Here is a 27329-nt window from a genome sequence, read left to right as displayed (position 1 = left end):
GTTCTTTTTCAAATCTTTCTTATAATATCTATAATTCCTTTTAACTATTTTAACATTTTTAATATATCTATACATTCATTTCAGATTTTCCTATAATTCCTTATCACTAAATCTCCCATTTCTTGTATCAGCTGACTCTCCCTCATCCCTCTCCTCCATGATGTTCTTTAGTGATTTTATGGCTATTGATTTTTATTTTGAGCTCGTCTTCAGTCAGCGTAACTTTGCTGGTGATTTCTATATGTGTCTGAGAAGCCCTGGGCTGGGAAAGCATGCCTACAGTACATTTGACGTTTGTCCTTGTGGGAATCCTAGGAGTTTCACTGGCTTCCATTTTATTTCATCACCTTAATAGTCCTCAACTTAAAGAGTGGTAGATCCCCACATCTTCAAGTTCCAGATGTTTAGAACCCATTTTCTGATGGCTGGCTCTTCCACCAACCAAAATTGTAGGGTGAAATGGTAGAAGGATTTTACCCTTTTTCTAGTCCATGCTTCACAGCCAGTGTGGCCTTCTGGGCTCCTGCATGGACACATAGGATTCACTTACAAGTTTTAGACTTACTAAATAGTGAAAGTTAAAATCTGAGCTCCTGGCACATGGGTTCTCATGTACCTAAGTTCCACCAAAGCTTTAGCTTCTCCTTAACACACCCACTTGGAACTCTCATTTCATTTCTGGCATTCAGAAGTTTCTTCTTCTTTACTTCAGATTGGGTTCCCTAAACATTTTTAATAATTGTGTTTTATCAGGCTTTCTGCATTTAAATGGGAGGCTGAGCTTCCACATCAACTCCACCTCCAACTTTGATGGGAAGCGGTCAACACGCAAATGCTTAATTATAAATAGAATTGGCTGAAATATGATAAAGTTGTATTTCTAAAATATTCCTATTCTTTTTGAAATTGCAAATGTTTTCAAGGTTTATTATAGGTGTGTCAATATTCTTTTTACTTTGAGATATGAATGATAACTGGAAACTGAGAGCTTAGTGGTTCTTTTGGTATTGCCAAGTATATAGAAGTATGGATCACCAAACATGAAGACAAGGCACCTGCGGTCCTTCTCACGCTGTGCCCAATATTGTTTGTTTTCTGCTTTTTGACTCATGCCTTTCTTTACAAGGACTATCGCTGCTTGCTGCCATTCATGGTTACTCTATGGCAGCAGGGTGTCTTGGCTAAATGCTCCCCATCTCTAATTGCTGGGGCCAGGTTAGTGGTTGGTGTGCTATTTTGTGCTGCAGAAAATTGCCTTTTAGAATGTCCATCACATTCAGTCCACCTAGGGTTTTGTTTTTAACCTCATAATGTAATATGACTAATAATCATTTCCCCTAAAGTCTTCATTTTTTCCCTTTAGTTAATTTTTCATTATTGCAAAAGTGAGAGAATGCTCTATGAGTCCCCTAAGTTAAATTAACAGCTTCTATGACATATGCTGAATTAAATGTGAGTATCCTGACTGAAACATAACATAGTTAAATTTTCATCTCAATAATTAGAGGAAAGAAGGGGTTACGCATTAAAAACAAAGTATCTGTACAATTTCACTACATTACTAACACTTATTAGTATGTTGTGCTAAATAATACCAAACTATTAGAGGGAGAGGGAAAAAAGATAAAATGCTCAAGAAAAGTATTGATTAAATTAGGGAAAAACCCAAATATCTCTGTGCCAGTCTCCGTAAGTCCCCAAAATTCCTTCACTGGGAATTATAACACTACAATAAGATACTTTAGATGTCCCAATTCCATTTTTATTTTCTTATACAATGGATTTCATACCACTTTTATGAGAAACTATTCCCAGAGAATGGATAGACTTAAATGTGAACCTCAGGGTGGCGTAAATAGTTATAAAGCCACTGCAGATCCTTTACCAAAGAAAAAGAATATTGGCTTACAACCAACCCAATTATGTCAAGCTCTTTGAGAAGCCTCACTTTGCTTGCCTAATACAGGTTAGCAGGGTTTATTAAATGCTGTAGCTATAAATATGTTATTAATTTTGTAGCAATTATTTTCCAAAGAGTGAGGAAAATTGTTTGGTGAACTGAGATTGGAGCAGCAAGAGGTGGGAGAAAACTACTCTATATGAATCACTGCTCGTCGGTCAGCTGAAGGAAGGTAGAGAAGCAACTTGACATTCATAAGACTAAACTTGAAATTGGATTTGAATAATACTAAAGATTTTAGTCATTCGTGTCTATCCATATTAATACTAACTGTGAGGAACAACCATACAGAGGAGTATAAGAAAGGCTGTTGTGTGAAACAAAATCCTATAATCCTGTAATTCTAAGGCCATTAACATCATTTTAATCATAAAAGAAAGGAAAGGAATGTGTAAGAAAGGAGGATCCATGTTAACCAATATATCATCATTTAAAAAGCTTAGAAACCAACGGAGAAGGCCAAAAAATGTGAAAGTCAAAATTTCTTACTTCAAAAATAATCTATTAAAGAGCTAGGTTATATGGAAAGCCAAAGAGTTAAAGACAAAGGAAAGAAAGGAGAATTTGAAATCCACTGAAAAATAAATTGCTATACAGAGCCCCCACTGCGCGAAGCCGGCTTTGGAGAAACCATGTTCCTTTTCCAAAGACAATGTTAGAGGCACAAGAAGTACAATGAAGCTCCTTAGTCATTGCCTACATTGTTTTTCCTTGCCATGTGCAGCTTTTCCCCATTCTTGACACATGTCCTTTTGGCTGGCATCACACTAGCAGACCCCCTCTTGGGGGACTGGAACAGAATCCAGTTGTTCCAGTTGCCTTTGCCTTCTGCATTCTACACTTCTACTTTCACCTTGGTTTTTGTAGTTGTTGTTTGTTTGTTTGTTTCCCTTTCAGCAGTCACATCTCTCCCACCTGAATATAACAGCCAGTTCATTATCATTAAAGTGTTTTTCTTCCACCTTCTCTCTGTTGACTCATTGTCCTGAGTTTCCTTTTCTCACAGCTCAAAGAACTCTAATTAGCGATAATGTGTTAACTGAATTGTTACTTCTCCCAGGCAGAAAGACAAAGCTTAAAATATTAACTGAGCACCTAATAATCATTGAGTGCTGAGAATGGCGTTGAGGAAACATAAAATGATAAAATGATAAAACACCATCTTTCCCTTAACCTGGCAAGTGTTCTTGTTATTTGTACGTAAGTCACCATGTGTGCAAAAGAATGAATCCCATAGTAAGAATGTTAATCACAAAGCCCATAGTAATATATTATCAGGTATCATATCTTTCTTGCTTCACGTTGTTTATTTTAACTCTCTATACACATTACCCTGTCTATCTCATTGAAAAACATTTTATAAATTAATAATATATCCCCAAAAGGCCTAAATACAGAAAGTAGATTTGAAAGTGTTTTAAGTTTGAGTCTTTACACTAAGGAATGATGATTTCATCTTGTCATGAACATAACCAGGAAGCAGAGTAAGTGGGCATAGTGACCAGTGATAGCCATTGTTTGTATGTGCAAATGAGGAGATAAAAGATCAGATGAAGGGGAAGTTTGGGCTAAACTATGGTGCCTTCATGTTTGGAAAAGTCTAAAATGATGATGAGAAGGATACAAGGCATAAGGAGTCTCTCATTACATCTTTTCTCTTCCTCCTCATTTAGCGGAACCCAGATAATTACCTTCAGTTCCTTCCTCATCCCCTTTCACATAAGCATGCCTTAGAAATATTTCTGAACAATGAAAAAAAGAAATAAATGAGAATAATCAGAAGACTGGAATTTCTTGTTTAAAATGTTCACAACCCTTTCTGTAACTCATCAAATCTCTGGTCACAACCCATAGAAAGCCGATCTGTACCAAGGTCTGGATTGAAGTCTCCTCTACCTTTAGATCTAGGACTACATTAGCATGCAGCACCTCTGAAACACTCAAGCATAGCGACATTGCCAAGCATAGCAACAGGGGAGAGCGCAAGCTGCCTAAATTGGAGACAGTGACCTTTACTTGAATAACTGTATGTATGCATACATACACACACACACACACATATATATATAGTGGGGAATATTCTTAATAAAGCTTGACACATTTTTTAATATATTGTGATATTTTGAAAGCAATATGCATCTACGGTTATGACATTTTTCTGTCCCTCAAGCTCATTAAGATGGGATCTTACCTGTTTACTATATAATATTCAATAGGCCTGTCTCTCTTATTTCTCTGGCACTTAAAAGTAACTCATGCAATGTAGAGAGCCTATAAAATAAGTTGTTGTCTATAGACTGTAATTCTAACTAAGGTTTTTTGATAAATTAGTAGTAAGTCTAATACTTGCCTTATTTTCTGAGGTTGCTCTTTATTAAAGAAAGCATACTGTGGTTTTAAAGTACATGAATGAAATAATTTATACCAGTAGCAGTTAATGAAAAATAAATATTTACAAAGACAAGTGTAATGCAAAGGAAAAAATGACATTCTCCTCCAAATATGATAGAGTGAAAACAGAATGAAATAGAAATTCAAATAGAAAATTCATTCCTTGGGGCGCCTGGGTGGCTCAGTCGTTAAGCGTCTGCCTTCGGCTCAGGTCATGATCCCAGGGTCCTGGGATCAAGTCCCACATCGGGCTCCCTGCTCGGCGGGAAGCCTACTTCTCCCTCTCCCGCTCCCCCTGCTTGTGTTCCTGCTCTCACTATCTCTCTCTCTGTCAAATAAATAAATAAAATCTTTAAAAAAAAAAAAAGAAAATTCATTCCTTTACATAGGGGAAAGCCAACTTTTACATCAACATGGGTGGGACTGGAGGAGATTATGCCAAGTGAAATAAGTCAAGCAGAGAAAGTCAATTATCATATGGTTTCACTTATTTGTGGAACATAAGGTATAGCATGGAGGACATTGGAGAAGGAAGGGAAAAATGAAGGGGGGAAACCGGAGGCGGAGATGAACCATGAGAGAATATGGACTCTGAGAAACTAACTGAGGGTTTTAGAGGGGAGAAGGCAGGGGGGCTGGGTTAACCCAGTGATGGGTATTAAGGAGGACACGTACTGCATGGAGCGCTGGGTGTTATATGAAAACAATGAATTGTGGATCACTACATCAAAAACTAATGATGTATTGTATGGTGACTAACATAACATAATAAAATTAAATTATATTTAAAAATAATAAATAAATAAATAAAAGTAAGTGTCATGAGAAACAATCACTCTTATATATTATTTGATAAATTATGAGTTAATTTATATGAGAGTGATTTAAAATGTTAGAAATATAATAGATATCATTTTAGATATTGCCACCAAATACAAAATTATTCAAAGTTTAGATTGAAGGTTACTGAACGTGAAGAAATAATTTAGACAGAGTATAAATACTAATGGATAAACTATTTAAGGAAAAAAAACCATTCCCATATCTTCTGTAGTTCTCACACAACTATTAATGGCAAGGGCTTTGACCTGAGGGAGACCTGGGTTGGGTTTTGCCTACTCTGACTTCTAAGACTTTGTTTCCTCCTTTGTCATATGAAGATCTTGAAATAATAATACCCCCATCATAAGACTGGTATAAGGTTAAATGAAATACTTAAACCTCATTTGCAAGGTAAGAACTCAAAACAATTGAGTGGAATATTGATGATAAATTAATATAATCAGTCTTACAAGTGACCTGTGGAGATCACCACTACTCAACATGTTGTTAGCCTCACTTAAATTCTATTACACTTAAGAAGACCTCAATTAAATTACTTTAAAATCACTTGCAATTCAAGTACACCATGAATTGAAGAAAACTTTGACTTTAATTAGACTGAATTGATGGCACTTTTCCTGCATCTGACTCATCCTTAAAAAAACAAATTATGTGAAATGTAACAATATGTGCAATAAAGAGTAAGAATAGGAAACTAATTGTTTTTGCATTTTCTTTTCTTTTTTTTTATGGAAAAAGAAGTCAGCATTTTACCAAAGGCCTCAGAAAGAGGAATTAGTCATATAATTTCTCATTATTTAATAAAACCATTATAATCATCCCAGGAACACTGGAAAGCCAATAGATAATACAGATACATTGAAAGCTAACAACTTGGTAAGTCTGCTTACACTTCAACCAGTTCTATGGCCAGGTCTTCTCTAATTTCTACAAGAAAGTGTCTTGTGCATTTACTGTTGTAATTGTTCACTGTCTCCCCCATTGTAAGCTGCAGAAATAGGGACCTTATAAGGTTCATCCCTCACCCCAGTGACTCCTCAGTGAGTAGACATGGTACACACTCAGTAAATACTTGTTGAATCAATGAACAAATGTGGGAAATTGAATAATAGAGCTAGCTAGAAAATTCTAACTAAGTTTCTAGTTGAGATTCATAGATTATATACTGTACTTTCAGAGAGCCCCCAGAGTTAGGGATTTTGAGCGGTCTGTGCTAATTTGTCAAGGATATCCTCATATATCACAATACTTTTTTCCTTGGCTCTCATCTAAGTGTTCTCTTTTTTCCTCTGTGGTGCAGGAGTTGGTAAACTATGGATCCCTGTTTTCTAACTGAATCTAAGAATTTCTACAGTCAATGATACACCAAGACCCAGCAGGTATATACTGCGAAGATGCCTGCTTCCTTCAAAGTTTGAACAGAGGTGGTGAAATACTGAAAAGATGTCTCAGATTTGCTTTTGAGTTTCCATGGTAGACGAAGAGAGAAGACTATAGTAAAAGATTAATTAATTAATTGAGTGAAAGCTATCCAAGATACCTTAAGTTAAGGTATCTTGTAGTTCAGGCAATATGAATATTAGAATTCCTAGAAGAAAATATTAATGTCATTCTACTTTTAAAATCAGAACATACTGTATTTAAAATAGATAGTTCACAGACCAACGCTTATAGCTAAGGTGGACTTCTGCTCTAAAATTTCATTTTTTTCTTCTCAAAATGAATGTATCAGACATCACTTAGTAAATATAATAACTGTAGCGAAATATTTAGAAATGTGATTTCCCTATGATTTGGCGCCACAGAACTGGGTTTCACATTCCACCATGAAATTATCCTTGACAGTCTTCCAAAAGACATGGACATATTTGAGGTCTCACAAAAGAATAATTCAAATGTAATGTTGTAAGAGAAATTAAAAAATAAAGCTTCTCACTCAAGAAACCAAATGTAATCAAAGTTCGAATTAGAGTTCGTATTTGGTCTAGTCTATACTAAATCTATTTGATGATTCAGTGTTAATTTTGAATGACTCAAATGCTCTCACAAAGATTAGGGCAAATGTTAACCACTTTAATTAAGTCTGATAACTTACTGAAGAATAATTTGAAATAAACTCTAACTATGGAGCTTGAAGCAGCCCCTCCAGAATTATTCCAATTGCTACCAAATTAACCACCCCCAGGGAGGGGTGAGAGGAAGTACCAGCCCCTCCCCATCTTCTTGTAAATGAGTCTCCATCAGAGGCACTTTGGTGACAGGTAGGAGTAGGTGAAAAAGAAAGATGAGAAAGCAAAAATTCACAGCTATTTTTTCCTGGGTCTGGCTCTTGTAGCACGTATTAGTCACAAAAAGTATTGAGACATCTTTAGGGAACTTTTGTTTCTTGTATTCAACTTCAGAATCAAGGAACTCCACTAAATCATGGCACTTCTACTCTTCCCAAGATAGGAAGAAGGAAGAGAAGGGGAGGCATAGATGAAGGTAAAAGCAAAGGAAAATAAGAGGAAGAAAGGGAAGCACTATTATTTATTCCTGTATGTCAGGACTCTATCAAGGGCCTTTCATACATTAACCAATATGAATTATCATCAGGCAATTATTAGTTTCCCAATTTTATAGATGAAAAAACTAAGGCATAGAGAGGTTAAGTTATTTTATGAGGATCAGATAGCAAACAGACATGTTATGATTTAAATTTTTTTTTTTTAAGATTTTATTCATTTGCGAGAGAGACAATGAGAGACAGAGAGCATGAGAGGGAGGAGGGTCAGAGGGAGAAGCAGACTCCCTGCTGAGCAGGGAGCCCGATGTGGGATTCGATCCTGGGACTCCAGGATCATGACCCGAGCCGAAGGCAGTCGCTTAACCAACTGAGCCACCCAGGCGCCCCGACATGTTATGATTTAAACTTGGGTACAGCCTACTAAATGTCTCTACTCCTTTAAGTATTACTCCAAATGGTTTTCAATAAGAACAAAAGAGTGAAAGCTTCTAGGAAAATACTCTAAGCAGTGTTCCTATCCATACCCTCTAAACATCATTTCCTAAATGTGATAAAATTCAGTGATTTCATCCAGTTTATTATTTGCCTTAGGGAGATCCAAATAAGACAGAAATACATGAATTGGAAAGAAGATATGTCACAAAATATGCAATTAAAAACTATGTATTCTTGATGATGATAATGATGATGATGATGAAAAGAGCATATTAGAAAATATAAGGTATAACCTAAAAGAAATAATTTACTGTTTTGTTTTAAACTAAAAACTAAACACTTGCTTAGGAGAAAATCTTGTTTCTATTGAAGCTATTCGATCAGAAGCAGAAGTTGGCCACATGATGGATTATGAGGTGAATAAAGAGTGGAAACAGGGTGGGGCTACGTGTGTGTGCCTAGGACATTCAGAGCCAGCTCCACATAACTAATTGAATCAAGTGTGTGAGTCTGTATCTACACATCTATTAATTTATTTTTGCTCATAAGTGGAAATTGGTTTATTTGACAATAATTTAAATGAAAAAGAAAGCAACAAACTAGTCAAAACCAGCTAACCTGGCCATCCTGTTGGAAATTGACAAATCTTAATGTTTCAAGTATATGAGTTGATTCCTTTATAATAAGCACAATAAACCTTTACAAAAATGAAAGTGTCATCTAAGCTTTGATAATTAGAAAGACAGAAAGCAGGTGTTGGAGTTCCATTTTATTTAGCCGAACTAATCAAACTAGACCTCACTTAAGGAATTTATTCAATAAACTTACCTGACATAATCTGATTTTCCACATCTAGTTGATTCGTACCATCCTACCCCTTTCCACTTATGAAAAATATCAACTAATTCAATTTTAATGACTATAATTGAGTTCCCTCCAAAGAATACACATGCACCCATTTAAAAAGCCGTATGTATCATTATGAAGGGACTTACATATTTGGTTTCTCGACCAGCTGCTCTCGGAAGAGTTGTAGGCATCTGTATGAATAGAAAAATAATCATACAACTGAAGTAACCACAAAAATAGTGAAAGATTTGACTTCTGGGATAAGTGTTCACCTTTTTTTGCTATTAAGACTTTCTGACCATTCTGCTCTCTCTTCTATACAAAGCCCCTGTCCCTTTGAAAATTATTTCATTAAACTACATCATTTCATTATTCTTTTCATTACCATTATATATCAACTTTCTGGTAAATTTTCCCATATTTACTGATGACATCCATTTGTTGATCATAATGGCCCCTTATGTGATTTTTGCCATTTTCAAAATTCACATGGAATTCTCTATACTCTCACTTCTTTTTTTTTTTTTTTAAAGATTTTATTTATTTTTCAACAGAGAGAGAGAGACAGCGAGAGAGGGAACACAAGCGGGGGGTGGGGGAGGGAGAAGCAGGCTTCCTGCTGAGCAGGGACCCCATTGTGGGACTCGATCCCAGGACCCTGGGATCATGACCTGAGCCGAAGGCAGACGCTTAACGACTGAGCCACCCAGGCACCCTATACTCTCACTTCTTTAAGCCACTCATCTCCACAGGTATTTTCATCCATTCCATTTCACTCATCCACTCTCAGGATCCTTCCTAGATTTTGCCTTCACGAATAAAATGGGAAATCTGTGACATTTCAATTCTGAGCATCCTACTCTAAGAACTCTATTTCCCATTCACTTCTCAAATGTCCCCAATACAACATTCCTTTAGCATCATTGAGACTTCATAATCAATGAGTTTTACAGTTCAATTGTGGTGTTATTACCTCTTAGTTTACATATATTTCATATTCTTAATTGTTTTAACATCTTAATTTCTCTTGCCTCCCTCTCTCCTTATGACAAACTCACCTTAAAAAAAAAAAAAAAAAGAGAAAAGAAAACAACAACCCTGGATGGACCTTATCATCTATTTTCTCTAAACTTGAAAAGCAAAACATTGTGGGGAACTCTCTCAACCAAGCTAATTGATTTCAGTATAAATTAATGGTCATCAACTTCAAATGAGCATTCAATACTGTACTGTAATCCCCTAATTTTTCTCTTGTAGGCCCACTCTCCCACTTTCTGAAATGAGATGGGTTATTTGACTCATTCATCTCCTCAGCAAATACTTACTGTATATCTACTGTGTGCCAGGAACTTTTCTACACCCTTCAGTTTATCACTAAACAAAACTAACAAAGAAAGATGCCCTGTCCTTGGGGAGCTTACATTCTAGCAGGAGAGAATATAAACCATAAAATAATAAATAAGTAAATTACACTGTATGTTGGAAGTAAATCATACCATATATTATACCATATGTTATGCAACAAAAAAGAATACAAATAATTTGAAGACTTCGGTAATATATTCTTTTAGAGAAAATCTTTGCTTCTGCCACATACCTTATTTCTTTTAGACAACCCAGATGTTAAGAAAGTCAAGAGTGCTAAGGGCTTACAATTTCAAATAGGATGGTCAATCTACAGAAGGTGACATTTGGGCTAAGATTTGAAAGTGAGGGAGCTGGACATGTACATATCTAAACAAAGAGCATTTTAACAAGGTGGAACAAATGTAAAGTTCTCAAAGTGGATTTCCACCACTGAGAATGGTTGTTCAAGGACTTAAAGCAATCCTTTCAAAATAAACAAAAAGTTGGGTAAAATGTTTAAAACAATAATTGACATATTATTTATTAAAAACATCAATGAGCTAATAAGCAAAAAAAGAATTTGGGACCAAGATCAGGAGAAGATGGGAATCCAAAGACATGAGTCAAGCATCTGAGACTGGCTTTTATCCTAAAGATGTTTGCAAACAATGTTGAGTTGCTTGAGAAGCTGATCCAAACTTTTGACTCTCAAAGGTATAGGGAGATAAAAGTCAGAATCCATGACCCACCAAGAATAGACTGAGCCTCAGGACTAAGACTGATCTAGAAGACCTCACATAGTCCTCAGGCTTGCCTCAAATCATTGAAAACAATTGTTTAGAAAAAAATCATCCCCAAACCTTAAATTAAATTAAGTAATCCTTCCTTTCTAATGCTCCTGGTGTCTGACAGAGCAAAGAAAAGGCTCCCTGTGGTAAGATAATATCATCTGAGCCCTCAAATAATTTCTATAAATAAACTTTTGAGTAGAATATCCAACACACAATCAGATTCAGACACACAAAGAGGTAAGACAATGTGAGTGAAAATGAACAACCAAAAAACACGCACAGAGAATCCAGAAATTTGTTTTCTTAGAACCAGACCAAAAACAACCACACTTACACATGCTTTTCCAGAGATACAAGTTAAGCTTGCAAATTTTTACAAGGAACTAGAAACTATAAAAAGTGATATAACTGATTTGAAAACAGGACAAAATGTGTTGAGGCAAGAACACGACTGGCAGATTCGAGGCACAGCAAGGAAGCAGGTAGAGCAGGGGAGCTGTGCCAGAAGGGCTGGGAGACCAGATCATAGAAGCCCTTCCAGGAGCTTGTAAGGACTCTGGTTTATATCTAAAGGAAATGTGTAAGCACTGCTGGTTTTCAGCCATGGGGGGGCCATAATCTGACTTATGCTTGAAAAAGGATCTCTCTCTTTGATGTGTTAAAAATGAATCATAGTGAGGCAGGGTCGAGGACAAAAACTATTGCACTATCCAGCAAAACATGAGGATGGCTCAGCAGTACAGAAAGCATGAAATAATCATATTCTACATATATTTTAAATCTACAGCAATAGGGTTTCTAATAGAGATGTAGAATATGAGAGAAAGAGAAGAATAAAACTTGACACAAAAGTTTCTGGCCTTGTGCAAATGAAAGATAAGAATTGATAGACGGAGATGGGAAGGCAGGATATGAAATAGTGTTTGTGGGAAGAAATCTAGACTTTAATTTTTCAGATATTTATTAGGAACCTAAATGGAAACGGAGAATAGATATTTGGGAGAATGGGATTTGGGGGATAATCCTGAACTAGAGATATAAATTTGAGAGTTGTCAGCATACACCTGCTTTTCAAAATACCAAAGGCGTGAATATAGAGAGGAATGAGAAGCCCAAGGATTGAGTCCAGCCACACTCTAGCATTGGTTTGGGAATAGTTTGGGAAGAAGAGGATGAGCCAGCAAAGGAACCTAAGAAATAATAATGGCAAGTGATGTAGGACAAAAGCTGAGAGAGCATAGTGTCCTGGAAGGCGCCAGAGGAACGTGTGCCAAATAGGAGGGAGTGACAACTATCTCTAATTCTGCAGATATGCCAGCTCTGACCAGGGCTGAGTTTAGAGCAATGGGAACCTGGGAAAGTGGTGTGGGCAGCACAGTGGGGACAAAAATCTGAATGGAAGGGATTTATGAGGGAATGAAGGAAGAACTGAAAGCAGAACACATAATGGTTTTCAACTTTTTCTTTACCAATCTCTTCCCCATCATAAGGTTGCTTTTTAATCTCAGTTAATAATCTTAAACCTTTCTTCACTGAAAGGTGTTAGTAATTGAATAACTAAAAATATGAGTTATACAATTCTTCATTTTCCCTCCATCCACCTACAAACACACTTGCACCGTACCTGACATTTCCTCTGTTTTCTGTCCTGTTAGAATGGCAGATATTTCCAGCTTTTAATCAAAGGACACTTACTTAGGGGCACCTGGGTGGCTCAGCCGTTAAGCGTCTACCTTCGGCTCAGGTCATGATCCTGGAGTCCCAGGATCGAGTCCCACATCGGGCTCCCTGCTCGGCAGGAAGCCTGCTTCTCCCTCTCCCTCTCCCCCTGCTTGTGTTCCCTCTCTCGCTGTCTCTCTGTCAAATAAATAAATAAAGTCTTTAAAAAAAAAAAAAAAGGACACTTACTTGAATTAGACTGTAGGTTCTATGTCCTTCTGAGGGATTTTCATCCTTCAGGAACTCCCTTTCTTTTGTATAATTAGTACCTCCCCTCTAATGAATCTACCCCATGCCATCATGCTCTTGTCATTTTCAGCTTTAAAAAGCAAACCAAAAATTCTTCCTTGATGCTACTTCAGACCCAATTTCCTTCTCCCTTTCACAGCCCAACATTTCCAAGTAGTTGTTTCTGTCTGTTTGTTTTACATACTCTGTCTCTGCTTTCTCACCACATACCACTTTTCAACATCAGAGTTATAAGGACAGCAGAGGTGTAATGTGAGGGAGCAAAATTTGAGGATGGTGAAAAGAAGGATCTCTGAGGATGATATCAAGATGGCCCTTCAGCCTGGCTGGGGGAAAGGGGGACAGTTAAGCATAGGTTTGGACAACTGGACAGTTCTTGATGCCTTCCTTGAGGATGACAATGGAAACAGCTGATTGAAGAGGAGCATGGAGTGCCATAAGCAAAGGTTCAGGGAGGCAAAGATGAGGGACACTGTCACTAGGGTGGGAAGAGAATGGCAAGGGGGGGATGGTTGACGTTATAGATTTCTACAGCCTGACACACAAGTTCTTTCTGTTCTTCATAAAACAAAAACAAAAGACAAAACTCAACAGAATTGGCAAAACCTAGGCACTAGGCTTTCGTGTCTTCCACCTTAGACATCAGACACACATACAGCCAAGTTAGCCTATATGCTCCAAGAACTTTGAGTTTCCATGGAAAAATAATAAGACATCTGAAAAATGTTAACGCTGTAGGAGAAAAACAATGGTGCAGTCATTCCTTTCCTAGGTTTTTACACAAGAGAAACACGTCCATACAAAATCTTGTCTATAAGGTTCTTAGCAGCTCTATTAGTAATAGCACCTAAGTAGAAATAACCCAATTGTCCATCAGTTGGTGAATAGTTAACATATGGTACAACCATATGACGGAATACTACTCAGCAATGAAAACAAATTAACTATTGATACATGCAAAAACATGGAGGAATCTCAACTGCCTTCTACTATGTATAAACAGCCAGACTCAAAAGACTACATACTGTATAATTCTATTTATATGGCATTCTTGAAAAGGTAAAAGTATAGAAACAAAGAAAAGATCAGTAGCTGTCCAGCACTTGGGTTGGAGGGAGGGACATACTATAAAGGAGCACAAGGGAACTTTTTCATCTGATGGAAGTGTTTTGTACTTCAGACATGGTAGTGGTTATACAACTGTATTATGCTTTGTGAAAACCCATAGAAGTATACACTGAAAGGGTAAATTTAACAGTGGGTAAACTATACCTCAATAAACATGACTTTATTTTTTTATTATATTAGTCACCATACAGTACATGACTTTAAAAAGGAGAACTGTATCTGATATAATAAATAACATAGAAATTGAAGGACAGAATACATACTGAGCAAATTCTTGAATTGAAATATCAAATCAAGGAATCCCCTTGAAGGAATTAGGAAGCAATAAATAGAAAAAATATATAAAGATTAAGGCTTATGGAAAACAGAAACAAAAGTGACAAAATCACTTTATAAGAGTCCCAGGAGGAAGAAACATTTGAAAACTAATGACTAAAAGTTATCCTGAATGTGAGGGACAGAAAAGATTGAAGACTTCAAAGGAGAGGTCACAGAGAGTACCAATCCAGACATGTAAGAGAAAAAAAAAATGCACATTTACATTATAAGAAAAATCAGTCATATTATAGATAAAGATAAAATTCTACAAACCAAGAAACACTCTTTTTAAAATTTTTTTTATTATGTTCAGTTAGCCAACATATAGTACACCATTAGTTTTTGATGTAGTGTTCAATGATTCATTAGTGTAAAAAACCCAGTGCTCATCACAACACAGTATTACAGGAGAAACAGACTCTTAATTCTAGAGAACACACTGATGGTTACCAGAGGGGAGGTGGGTGTGGGGATGGGTTAAATAGGTGGTGGGGATTAAGGAGTGCACTTATTGTGATGAGCACTGGGTGTTGTATAGAACTATATTGTATACCTAAAACTAATATAACACTAATATATTTAACTATACCAGAATTAAAATAAAAAACTTAATAAAGAAGTAAGAGTTGGACAGCCAAAAAAAAAAAAAATTCTAAAAGTTTACAGAGCCACACTATAAATGATCACTCTGTAGCAGAGGAGTAAATATCATGCTGGCAAAATACTTCACAAGTATGTTGTTGGAGAAAAAGAACCTAGGGCGAAAAAGTATGAAGAGATAGGACCTATAATTTTCTGTTCAACAAAACTATAATTTAAATGAAAGAGCAAAATAAAGATATTCTCAAAAACATAGGCCACAGAATCAACACAAAACCACCTTGTTGTATATAATTTTCAGCAAGATTCCACCAAGAAAAATAATTAATCCAGAAAAAAGCTATCAGTGTGTGAGAAATCAGGATCTAAACAAAGAAGATATCAAGGAAAATATAACAAAGATATTTCAAGGTTTAAAATTGATAGGAAAATAAACATAATTATAATCTTTAAGAATTTATGTGGAACTAAGAAAAGTAACAAAAATGTAAAATAAAATATTCAAAATTTTTTAAATTTTCAAATCAGTAAATGTCAAAATACTAGAAGGAAAGCAGGAAAGTAAAAAAAAGAAAAAGAAAAAGACTTAGGATTCCAGATAAACAGATTCTCTAGATTGAATATAAAAGTGATATCCAGAAATATTTTGTCCTGAAAATAATTAGACCAGAGGGCACAAAAAAATTAAAAAAAAAAAAAACAACAACTAAGTAACAGAAATTAGTAAAAAAGTAATAAGGAAAGAAAGTAATAGAAAATAGTAACAAAGATATATCTAAGAAAACATGAATTTAAAATTATATATATTACCTACATGGGGTCACTGTTTTCATACTAGATTAAGAACAACCTCAAGCTCAAAAGGATTATATATGCTAGAAAAGGTTATAAAAATCAAAAAGATGAGAATGAACACCACACATAAGCAATAGCAACACAGGTTCAAAATATATAAGTCAAACCTAATAAACAGTACTCTAGCTTTATCTTTGTCTTGCTCTCGGCAGCAATTACCACGATTATATTCTCTTAAATACTCTCCTGTAGCTTCCATGTTACTACATAGTTCTGATTTTCCTCTTACAATAATGGACATTTCATCTCCTCTGCTGGCTTCTCCTCCACTCCCTTTATTGGACCTGCAATGTTTGGTTCCTTGGAGCTCTCTGTAGGGCACTCACAACATTGATGGCACATCATTCCCAGGTCTCTCCTACTAGTTCCAGACACACTAGTTTAAGGCCCCCCGATACACACTTCAAACTCATCCTGTCCAAAATGAACATAACCCTCTTCCCTCCTCTACCTGGTTGTCTATGCTCAAGGCAGAAACCTGGAGTTCATCCATGATTCTTCTCTCCTTGACTACTCACACCCAACCCCACAGCAAGCCTAAAACACCTCTCACAAACCCACATGCTTCCCTCTGGCTCCCCTGAGCCCACCCCATCTAGGCATCATCACTGACTGCTCCTCTGACCTCAAGAGCCCCCCACAGGAGCCATCATGATCATTTTCAATGGTTTCATATTATTCCCCCCATATTTTTGTATCTTCCCATTTTCCATGGAATCCAAACTTTACACCATGACAAATATAAGCATACCTTGTTTTATTGTGTGTCACTTTATTGTGCTTTGTAGATAATGTGTTTTTCACAAATTGAAGTTTTGTGGCAACCCTGTGACAAGCAAGTTTATCAGCACATTTTCCAACATTTGCTACTTTGTGTCTCTGCACCATATATTGGTAATTCTTGCAATATTTCAAACTTTTTCATTATTATTATATTTGTTATGATGATCTGTGATCAGTAATCTTTGATGTTACAGTTGTAATTGTTTTGAGGTGCTACGAACCATGCCCATATAAGATGGCAAACTTTATCTATAAATGTTGTCTGTGTTCTGACTGTCCCAACAGCTATTCCTCAATCTCTCTCCCTCACCTTGGGTCTCCCTATTCCCTGAGATATAACAAAATTGAAATTAGGTCAGTTAAGAACACTACTCGTAAGTGTTCATGTAAAAGGAAGAGTTGCACATCTCTCACTTTAAATCAAAAGCTAGAAATGATTCAACTTAGTGAGGAAGGCATGTTGAAAGCCAGGATAGGGCCAGAGCTAGGCCTCTCATGCCAAACAGCCAAGTTGTGAATGCACAGGAGAAGTTGTTGCAAGAAATTAAAAGTGCTACTCCAGTGAACATATGAGTGATAAGAAAGAGAAACTGCCTTATTGCTGATATGGAGAAAGATTTTGTGATCTGGATAAAAGATCAAAATAGCCACTAACATTCCCTTAAGCCAAAGCCTAATCCAGAGCAAGACCCTAACTCTCTTCAATTCTCTGAAGGCCAAGGGAGGTAAGGAAGCTGCAGAAGAAAAGCTTGAAGCCAGCAGAGGTGGGTTCATGAGGCTTAAGGAAAGAAGCCAATTCCACAACATCAAAGTACAAGGTGAAGCAGCAAGTGCTGATGTAGATGCTGCACCAAATTGTTCAGAAGAGCTAGCTAATTAATGAAGGTGCTACACTAAACAGAAGATTTTAAATGTAGACGAAACAGCCTTACATTAGAAGAAGGTGCCATCTAGGACTTTCATAGCTAGAGAGGAAAAGTCAATGCCTGGCTTCAAAGCTTCCAAGGGGGTTAACTCAGATGTTAGGAGCTAATGCAGCTGGTGATTTTAAGTTGAAGCCAGTGCTCATTGATGATTCTGACAATCCTAGGAATAATCCTTGAGAATTATGCTAAATCTACTTTGCCTGTGCTCTATAAACTGAACAAAGCCTAGATGACAGCATGTCTGTTTATAATATGGTTTACTATCTATCTGAAGCCCACTGTTGAGACCTACTGCTCAGAAAGAAAGATTCCTTTCAAAATATCACTGTTCATTGACAAAACAGCTGGTCACCCAAGAGCCCTGATGGAGATGTACAGCAAGATGAATGTTGTTATGACTGCTATTACAATATCCATTCTGCAGCTCATGGATCAATGAGTACTATTGACTTTCAAGTCTTACTACGTCATTTGCCAACAACATGGGAAGACCTTGAGAATATTACGCTAAGTGAAATAAGTCAGACAGACAAATACCATATGATTTCACATATATGTGGAGTCTAAAAAACAAAACAAACGAGCAAACAAACAAAAGCAGAAAAAACTCATAAATACAGAGAACAAACTGATTGTGGCCAGAGGGGAGGAGGTAAGGGCACTTAATAAATACTTGTTGAATGAAACAGTTGTCTTAAATTTAGTGACCTAGAAAAATGTATTTTTAATACTATAAGCATTAAATATTTGTTAAATAAATCAATAATATGTATTATTATTCACATATTACTACTTAAGTCCTATTCCTATTATAAAATATAAAGTACTTTTTATACGTTCAACAAATAGAATAAAAATATATTTTAAAATTTATATAGCCTCGGAAATCAAACAATATTTCGTATTTTTAGATTAAAAGATTTAAAGAATATATAATGAAATAGATAAATATAATAACTACAATTATCTATTTGTAGGTCCTCTCTGCTAAAATATAATTTTTTAATATTGATGATTATTGGTTACTGAGTTCCTATGTCATTATTAATGAATAATTGTAGTTTTGACAATCCAATCAAAAATTAAGATACTCTTCTAGTTATAAGCAATTCTGTACATTTAAAACCTGCTTTGTATACACAATGTACAACTTTTAAAGGGAACCTGAAAAAAGTGTTTATACTCACTCCAAGAGTGAAAATACAGCTGACCAAAAAACCCTAACAATTATAAAGAAAAAGCCACAACCATTTTGAAAATTTAGTGAGTAGATCTGTATTAAATATTTAAAAAAACAATTTGGAGAAATGTAATATTTTATTCCAACAAATGAAAATGACTATAAGAAGGCAGTAAGTAAATACTCAATTACAACAATTAATGACTTAGAAGTATCCTAACAATCTAAAATATCCAGGTTTCGTTGCTTCTCGGCCTTTTGGCTAAGATCAAGTGTAGTATCTGTTCTTATCAGTTTAAAATATCCAGGTTTCTATCCCTTTGAGTCAAAGAACAACAAAATAAGCTTAGTGGACCAAAAGGAAAAAAGTTCCGGGAATAATACCTGTACGCAAGGTCTTAGCCTAACGTAACTTCAGTCTACTTCCTTTCCCACTTCTGCAATTCTAAGTGACTGTGAATTACATAAGTACTGAAGCTATGGTATGAGATAAGGATAAGCCACAAATTCTATATGTGGTTCTTAAAATACTTCTTAAAATGCCAACATATAAGGACAAAGTCTGATAGTCTGGCTTTCAAACTGTTTTGAACTTAACCCATAGTTAGTAATAAATTTTACTTTGTAACCCTGTACACACATACTTACATACATACATGTAAACAAATTGAAACCTATATCAACAATGCTACTCACTACTTGTAATAGAGTCTGATATTTTACATTCCTACTATTGTGTTTTTAAGATGCTGGTTGCTATTCAACTAAATTGACGTCCCAGTTCACTATGGGGCCTTAACCTGCAGTTTAAAACCATTGATCTAGTCACTCTTATGGTTCAGCAAATTTTATTAAATATATACATACTTTCATTGTGTCAGAACCCAACAATGTCTGTGAGGAACTTGAAGGAGAATCAGAAGAATGCTGGAAAATAAAAAGGAAAAAGAAGGACAAACCTAAGATGCATCATACTCAAACAGAGGAAAATGAAGAGAAGCAAAGCAAATGTTTGAATTGCACATTCTAGTCTAGGGCATTACCATAGACAAGGAATCCTGTAAGACCTTATCAATGGTAGCACAGAGCTCTTCAGTTTGCTGCCTGAGCTGTGCAGGAAAACAAAACTGGAAGAATTGAAACCAGGTACTGAGTTAGCAATGAGTTTCGGGATTTTGTTTCAAAACCATGGGTAATCTGAAGTCATTACCTCCAGAGGTGGGTATAAAGTGTTGTCCTTGAAGACACTTTCAGTCTTGGCTGGTTCATCGAGTGCCTAGTGATAAATGAAATAGTTCTCATGTGAGGCTTTTAGTCAAATATACATGGAGTAGAAAGTCTCTTCAAAGAAAGCCCTGTATCTCAATATTTCAAAACGGAAAAAAAAGAAAGACTTTGAATCATTGATGATGAGCTATTATTTGGCATGGAGGCATTGCTCACATCTGTCTAGTTTCTCCAATGTAATAAGTATCTCCAATATAAGGTGTTGAAATAAAGAAAGGAAGCTGAGCTTTTTAACATACATACTGGAACTTGACACATTATACATCCAGATGAGCCTTGTCCCCTTCAAAAAAGTCACTTTGGGAAGCTACACACAGAAATAATGATGTAGCCATTTCTCAAAATACTACAAAAACTATTTTTGAGGAAATGCTTCAGGGCCAGTTTAACAAGAAACATGCACACACAAGAGAGAAACTTGCCTCATTTTTAATCATTTATATGCAAAAAGTTTTGGTGACTTTATTCATCAGACTTGGCCTCAAATGACATCCAACTCTTTTGAAACATATTTTTTACTTATTGTGATATAGTTCAGATATCTACTTCAGGTATAGAGTTCAGATAGGGAGAAACTAAGATGGCACTCTGTAGAGTGTAGGTACTCCATTGAGAATAATTAAAGTATTACAGAACAATGGAAGCCAGTGTGTATTCCTCCCTGCTTGCTTTTTCATCTTCCACATGCACCTGAGAATTTTGTGTTTATCATCATGTGTATGTCTTTAATTTTAAAAACATATCAATATATTTATACATCACTAAACAATATATAAGGTTATGTTGTGCAGTTCTTCTAATTTCATGTAAGTACAACATATGCTTCTGGAAATTTTTTGTATTTGTTTGCTAGTTTTAAACCACTTTATTATGGTATGGTTGACATACAAAAAGCTGTACCTATTGAATGTATGCAACTGATGTGTTTGGAAACAAGTATATATCCATGAAACCATGTCGACAGTCTATTGCCATAACGTCCATCGCCTCTGAAAGTTTCCTCATGCTCTTGTTATTATTGTTTTCCATATAGCTATTTATTTAGTTGTTTGACCTCCACATTATATCCCATTGTATGCATATTCCACAACAAAATGGATACTTCTTCTAGTGCTGAATATTTAAGGTGCCCTGTATTTTTCCTCTTAGAAACTGTAACAACTATCACCCACGTACACGTATCTTTATAACATACTTGTAGTTTAGGACTAAAGATAAAGATAGTCAATTTTATCAGATATTGTCAAGTTGTTCTTTGAAACAATTGCATAATTTTACACTCATAACTGCAATGAATGAGAGTTCCTGTTTCTCAGACTTTTAAAATGTTAACATCCTGACATACATAAAATATTTCCCTTTGGTTTTACACCGAATTTGCCTAATAATTTTTGAAGTTGGGCATCTTTTATGTGTTTACTGGCTATTCATGTTTCCTTTTATATATGTACTCATTGTTCTCTTGGGTAGTCTGCTCTTTATTCATTTTTGGAAAATTTTATATAATCTGGATTCAAAGTATTCGCCAGCTAGATGTGGTGCAATGTCTTCTCCCAGTCTTGCCTTCCCTTTTCATGATTGCCGTGTCTTATGGTAACACACACAGGTTTTCGTTGCAATATGGTCAAAGACTTCATCATTTTCCTTTGTGATTGGTGTTTCCTTTAAGAAATTCTTTCCTAACCTGATAAGTCACTCCCTTGGGCGGGAGTCTTAAAAGTTGGGCTGCTACATATGTGGTCTAAATTCTTCATGCCTCATGGAGAAGCTGGGAGTTGGGAATTCTCTCCCAACTGCATGAAGCTGTGCCAGTATTGGAGTTTATAAGGACAGTGTGTCTCAGCATTTTTTTTTTTTTTACCTGTTTTGATATTCTCATTCACCCAGTGGGTAGGAGTCACTCACATAGTTTCTGGATTTCTCTCAGAGGGAATTGCTCCACGTATAGCTGTACATTTGGTGTGCCGGTGGGAGGAGGAAAGTTCAGAAGCCTCCTATGTCGCCATCTTGGTCCCACTCCTTTATCATCTCTAATATTTATTTGTGTCTACCTACTTTTTTAAATAATCAACTTTTCCAGAGAAGGATCAATTTCTCATCTCTCAATTGAACTACATTTTCATTTTGATCTTCTTTAGCATATTCATATTCCATTTAAGTAATATCTGTTCATATCTTTCTTCCTTCTGCATTTTTTGGTTTTATCCTGACCTTCCTGAATGTATTCCTTTTGTTGCATTTCACAAGTTATGATATGTAGTATTATCACTGTCATCCAATTTTCAATACATCTTTAAACATTTCTGTTAAGATTTCTTAGATTCATTGGTTATTTAAAAGTGGTTTTCCCTTTTAGTTTTTAAAAATATGAGGATTTTTCCCAATTTTAAAATTACCTACTAATTTAGTTATATTATGGCCAGGGAATTTCTTCTTGATAATAGTGACTTTTTATGAGTTTGAGATTTATGACATAAGACATGGTTTTGTAAATATTCCATTTATGCTTAAAAAAATATCTATCTTCTAACTGTTGTCTGCAGGCTTCTGTGTATGTGCAAGTGTGTATCTGATCTAAATTATTCATTGTTTTGTTCAAATTACCTCTAGTCTTACTGGGTTTCCTGCATACTTATTCTATCAATAATTGAAAGTGGTATCATCAAATCTCAGGGAATGATAGTGGGTCTGTTAATTTCTCCCTGTGATACCAGCAATTTTTGCTCAACATAGTTTGAAGCCATTTTATTACCTACATTCATAATTAGAAGTAATCCTCCCTCATGAATTAAATATTTATCATTATGAAGTGACCCTCTATCTCACCAGTAATGCTTTATGTCTTAATATCTATTTTGCCTGATATAACCAAATGCTCTGATTAGCATTTTACTAGTACATCATTTTTTGCCTCTTTTTTTTTTTTCAACTTCCTTTATTCAAACATTAAAAATCAGTAGTTTATAAATAGCAGATGTCTAGAATTCAGTTTTTGATCCAGTCTAATTCCCATTGTCTTTTAATTGGAGAGGTTAACATTTCTTTTATTACAATTACTTACATATTTAAATGTTTCCAAAACATTTGTTTTATTTTTGTTTCCCTTTTCCTATTTCATTTTTATTCAATTTTTGAATATTTTAATTGATTAAATTTGGTTTTTTCTAACTGATTTTCCCTCCACTAATTTGGATATCGTGGCAAAAAAAATGCTAGAGACTTTCATTTTCTCGGACACAAATATACATTTCCTTGGTCTCAAGAATTAAGGTATGAGCTTGTGACTTATTCTTGGGAAATAAATGTGAGTAGAAGTCATACATAACCTCTGGTGCAAGGCAGCTAAGAGTGGATATGACTTTCCATCATTCTCTCTTTCATCTTCTTCAGATAACTAAGATACAAGATGGAAGCAGACTACCTTTCTAAATCACTGAATTACTGAGAACTCAGGTGGGAAAGCCAAAATGAACTCTATTAAACTGTGATATGGAAAGGAAATAAACAATGATTGTGTTAAGCCACTGAAACATCAGGGTTTGTCCCCTGTGGCAGTGAATGTAGCTTACATTAAAACAAATATAAATTTATAGACTATTTTTTTTTTACAAATTAACCTTGAAAAATTTTCTATTTATACCAAGGTCTAAACCAAGCAATACAAAATCTAGATTCAATTCACATACTATTCAAGAATCTAGCAATTGTATAGCTCTCTTTACCCCCTACCCTTGTTTTTGTTCTAATTGCCTCATAAATATATTTAAATATGCTAGCAACACCACATTATCATGTTTTAATTTTTGCCTTAAACAGTTACATGTATGTTAAAGGAATTTTTACAAAATAATATTTTATAGTTATCCACATGTTCATTATTTTCCATGCTCTGCATTCCTTCTTGAAGTTCTGAGTTTATTTATTATTTATTGTTTATCTTCAGCTTGACAAACTTCCTTTAGCATACTTTGTTGTGCAAATCTGTAATCAACAAATTCTCTTAGTCTTCTTTCAGCTGAAAATATCTTCATTTTTGTCTTCATTCTTGAAGGGATTTTCCCTAGCAACACAATTTAGTTTTTTTTCCTCTCTCTCTCTCTCTCTGCATTTAAAGGTATTATTCCATTGTCTTCTGGCCTCCACTGTTTCTAATGAGAAGTTAGCAATTATTGTATTGTTCCTCAGTATGTAATGCATTGTTTTTCCCTGACTGCTTCCAAAATTTTCTCTTTATATTTGATCTTTAGAAGTTCGATTGTTATATGCCCAGGCATGGTTTTTTTTTGAATTAAACATTTTGGGGACTATCTGAGCTTCTAGAAAGTATACATTTACATATTATACCAAATTTAGAAAAATTTTAGCTGTTATTCAAATATTTTTTTCTGCCCCATTCTCTCCTCTCCCTCTGAGACTCTAATTACATTTTGATATCCCCCATGTCACTGGAACTCTGTTCATCTGTTGAATTGTGTTCCCCTTTTATTCAGATCAGATAATTTCTAGCAATTTATCTTCAAGTTCACTGACACATCTGCACCTTCAAATTTTTCTTAAACAAATACACTGAATTTTCTATTTCCAGTATTTTATTTTTCAACTCTAGAATTTCCATTTGAGTCTATTTTAGTTTCTACTTTTGTGAAGTCCTATATAATTCATTATCAGCATATTTTTCTTTATAGTCTTGAGGATAGTTACAAGAATAGCTTTAAATTCCTTGCTAGCAAATTGCAACACCTGGAACATCTTTGGGTCAATCTCTGTGAATTACATTTTCTCTTTGAGGATGGTTTACATTATCCTGTTTCTTTGAATGTCTAGAAATTAGAAACTTTTGAATCCTAGATTTGTTGTTATTGTTGTTTAGTTTTAGCAGGCAATTAATTCAGCTCCAAACTCTGTCTCCCTGATTGTGGGCAGCAGCTGGAATCTCTGTTCAGTTATTTTATCCTTAGCTGGGCTTAGCTGGGCTTCCCAGGCACATGTGTAATTCAATGGTCATCCAGGGGTTTGGACAGAGTTTATATGCAACATTTGGGGCTTCCTTTCTGTGACTCACTCTTTTCCTGGATTCTCCCCTCACTTTCCAGATCCTGTGTAACTTTACATTCTCTTCTCTGATTCCTCATCCAGTAAACCTGCTGGTTTCTTGCTGAGTTTTCATTTGCTCTATGGTAAAGAGACAAGGAGCCTCCCATAGGTGAAAACTCATAAAATCTAGAAAATCACTCAATTCTGTTATCTCTTTACAAACATTGAATCTATTGCAGTTTCTACCTGCTCTTGGTCACTTGGTCCAGTACTTTTAGACAATTATGTTTTGTATTTTGCCCACAGTTTATCAGAGTTATTTACGAAAGAGTTGGTCCAATACCAGCTACTTTTCCATTTCTAGAAGCATAATGAAACAAACAAATTTTAATTTTTTAGCACAGATTTTCCTTATCACAGAGACTGTGTAAATTCAAATTTTCAAACCCACTTCAGGGTAGGCTTATGGTTAAAGATTCTCTTTTTTCCTACCCTGAGCCCAGGCTGATATAAAAAAATTTGCTTGTCATTTCCCTTTGCAATTTTTTTTTTTTATCCATCTTGTAATTGAGAGTGTAACCCTTCGAAGAACCCTGGCTTTATGACAGGGAGGCAATTCCAGTCCTCATCTCACTCAGCCCCAAATCTTTCTCTCCCTTCACCAAGTAGATAGTAAATCCCAATCCCTATGATTAGTGAGCACAATATCTTCAGAATAACTAAGCATTCTGAATATAAAAGTGCTTTTGGTATTTGACCCTTGGGGATTTTCCCTACTTTTTTATGAGCTCAGCTTCATATTTGGGGTGAATCACATGCAATTGCTGTGTTCAACTGGATATTACAGGCTGTCCTGTCCTGTCATTTAGATTTACCTTCTATTCCTCCTTTCTTCATTAGCAGTCTGATATACCCATATTCTGACCAGAGAGTGTCATAGCAGCTGTGGAACCATATGCAATCTAAGGCTCAACAGAATCAATTTTTCCCCTTCTAACAGAGCCAGTGATATAACAGATCCAGAACCATTAATCTTCACCAACAGGAACCATGTGTAGATGCTAGTTGTCGTTTTGGCCTAGGATATATGCCTAAGAATTCAGAAGAGTTACATCTAAAAATAAGAATTTACATCTCCTCATTTCATAAGTCACAAAAGAAAATATTGTCTGGAAATTTTTTTTTGCAAAATCTACTATTCTGGATTAACGAAATATAAAACATTATCTATGATAACCTAATAGAAAGTGTGTGTGATTGCCTCTTTCATACCATAAAAAGTTTTTCTTTTGCCTTCCTCCTTTGTCCTCTGAACTTACTAGTCATGAGTAATGGATAGCAGGAACAGAAAATTTCATAAAGATAACTCCTGGTTGTTATCTTTAACAAGTGTTAAAAATAACTGGTGTTCAGATAGTTTAATTTTTCTCTGACACGTGTCTTAATTACCTATTTACCTTGCTGTTATGGACATGGCCAAATACGTGACCCCTACCACTGAGCAGATGGAACCAACAGTTTATTAGTCAGATATATTCACAGCCTAGAGGAAGAGAATGCTGCACACCACACAGGTCCACACAAGGGTTGTGCTCAGGTACAAAGTAAACAACCAAGGGTGGTGGAAGACAGGCTTTGTAGTATCAAGAGGGTGACATATGTGTCCCCTGGTTTGTAGAAGGTTGTGATTGCCTTGTTTGAGTCAGTAGGAACTGCACCTGGTCAGTTTGATAAGGAGGGTTAGGGGACCTTATCTGGGCGGGGGGACGGTGGGGAGGGAAACTTGAAGTTACACTCCTTGAGGCCCCTCCAATTTCACTATATGTCAAGGTGGCACATAATATGGGGTCTTAATTTTAGACTTTACACCACACAGGGCTTCTAATTACAATGATCATTATGGAGAAGAAAAAAGTCAGAAATTAATGACAAGGACTAAGAACAAACTCCTTAGGGGAGCAGTTTGATCTAGCCCTTCTTCACCTTTCCAATAATAGCTTCTATTTTCTCTTCATTTGCAAGCTGCTCTTCAACCGCAAAGAACCACTTGAGTTCTTTGACCTTGTGGTTACCCTTTAACTACATGTTATTAACTCTGCCTGAATTGTCCTTCCTTCACTCTCAGCTC

At 35.6% G+C, this 27329-nt stretch overlaps 1 protein-coding gene and 1 pseudogene across 14 annotated transcripts in view; one reads left to right on the top strand and one right to left on the bottom strand.

Moving 5' to 3' along the window:
* MLIP (muscular LMNA interacting protein) overlaps positions 1–27329 on the bottom strand; it is a 245731-nt gene that overhangs the window by 63944 nt on the left and 154458 nt on the right. For 13 of the 14 annotated variants that reach the window (XM_081828434.1, XM_081828443.1, XM_081828432.1 and 10 more), the window contains 4 exons: positions 20091–20156; positions 19924–20007; positions 19748–19807; positions 9131–9175 (listed from right to left, as the gene is read on the bottom strand). In XM_081828434.1, coding sequence (XP_081684560.1) covers positions 9131–9175; positions 19748–19807; positions 19924–20007; positions 20091–20156 — 255 coding nt within the window. The remainder of the gene's footprint in view (positions 1–9130; positions 9176–19747; positions 19808–19923; positions 20008–20090; positions 20157–27329) is intronic. The other variant, XM_081828437.1, reaches the window with a different exon arrangement.
* Positions 19123–19240, top strand: LOC115943991 (U2 spliceosomal RNA; annotated as a pseudogene).

This window comes from Leptonychotes weddellii, chromosome 8 (assembly GCF_054177405.1).
Source record: "Leptonychotes weddellii isolate Sample4059 chromosome 8, ASM5417740v2, whole genome shotgun sequence".
NCBI lineage: Eukaryota > Metazoa > Chordata > Mammalia > Carnivora > Phocidae > Leptonychotes > Leptonychotes weddellii.
Note: the sequence above shows the minus strand (reverse complement) of the source record. Positions and strands in the feature narration are given on the sequence as shown.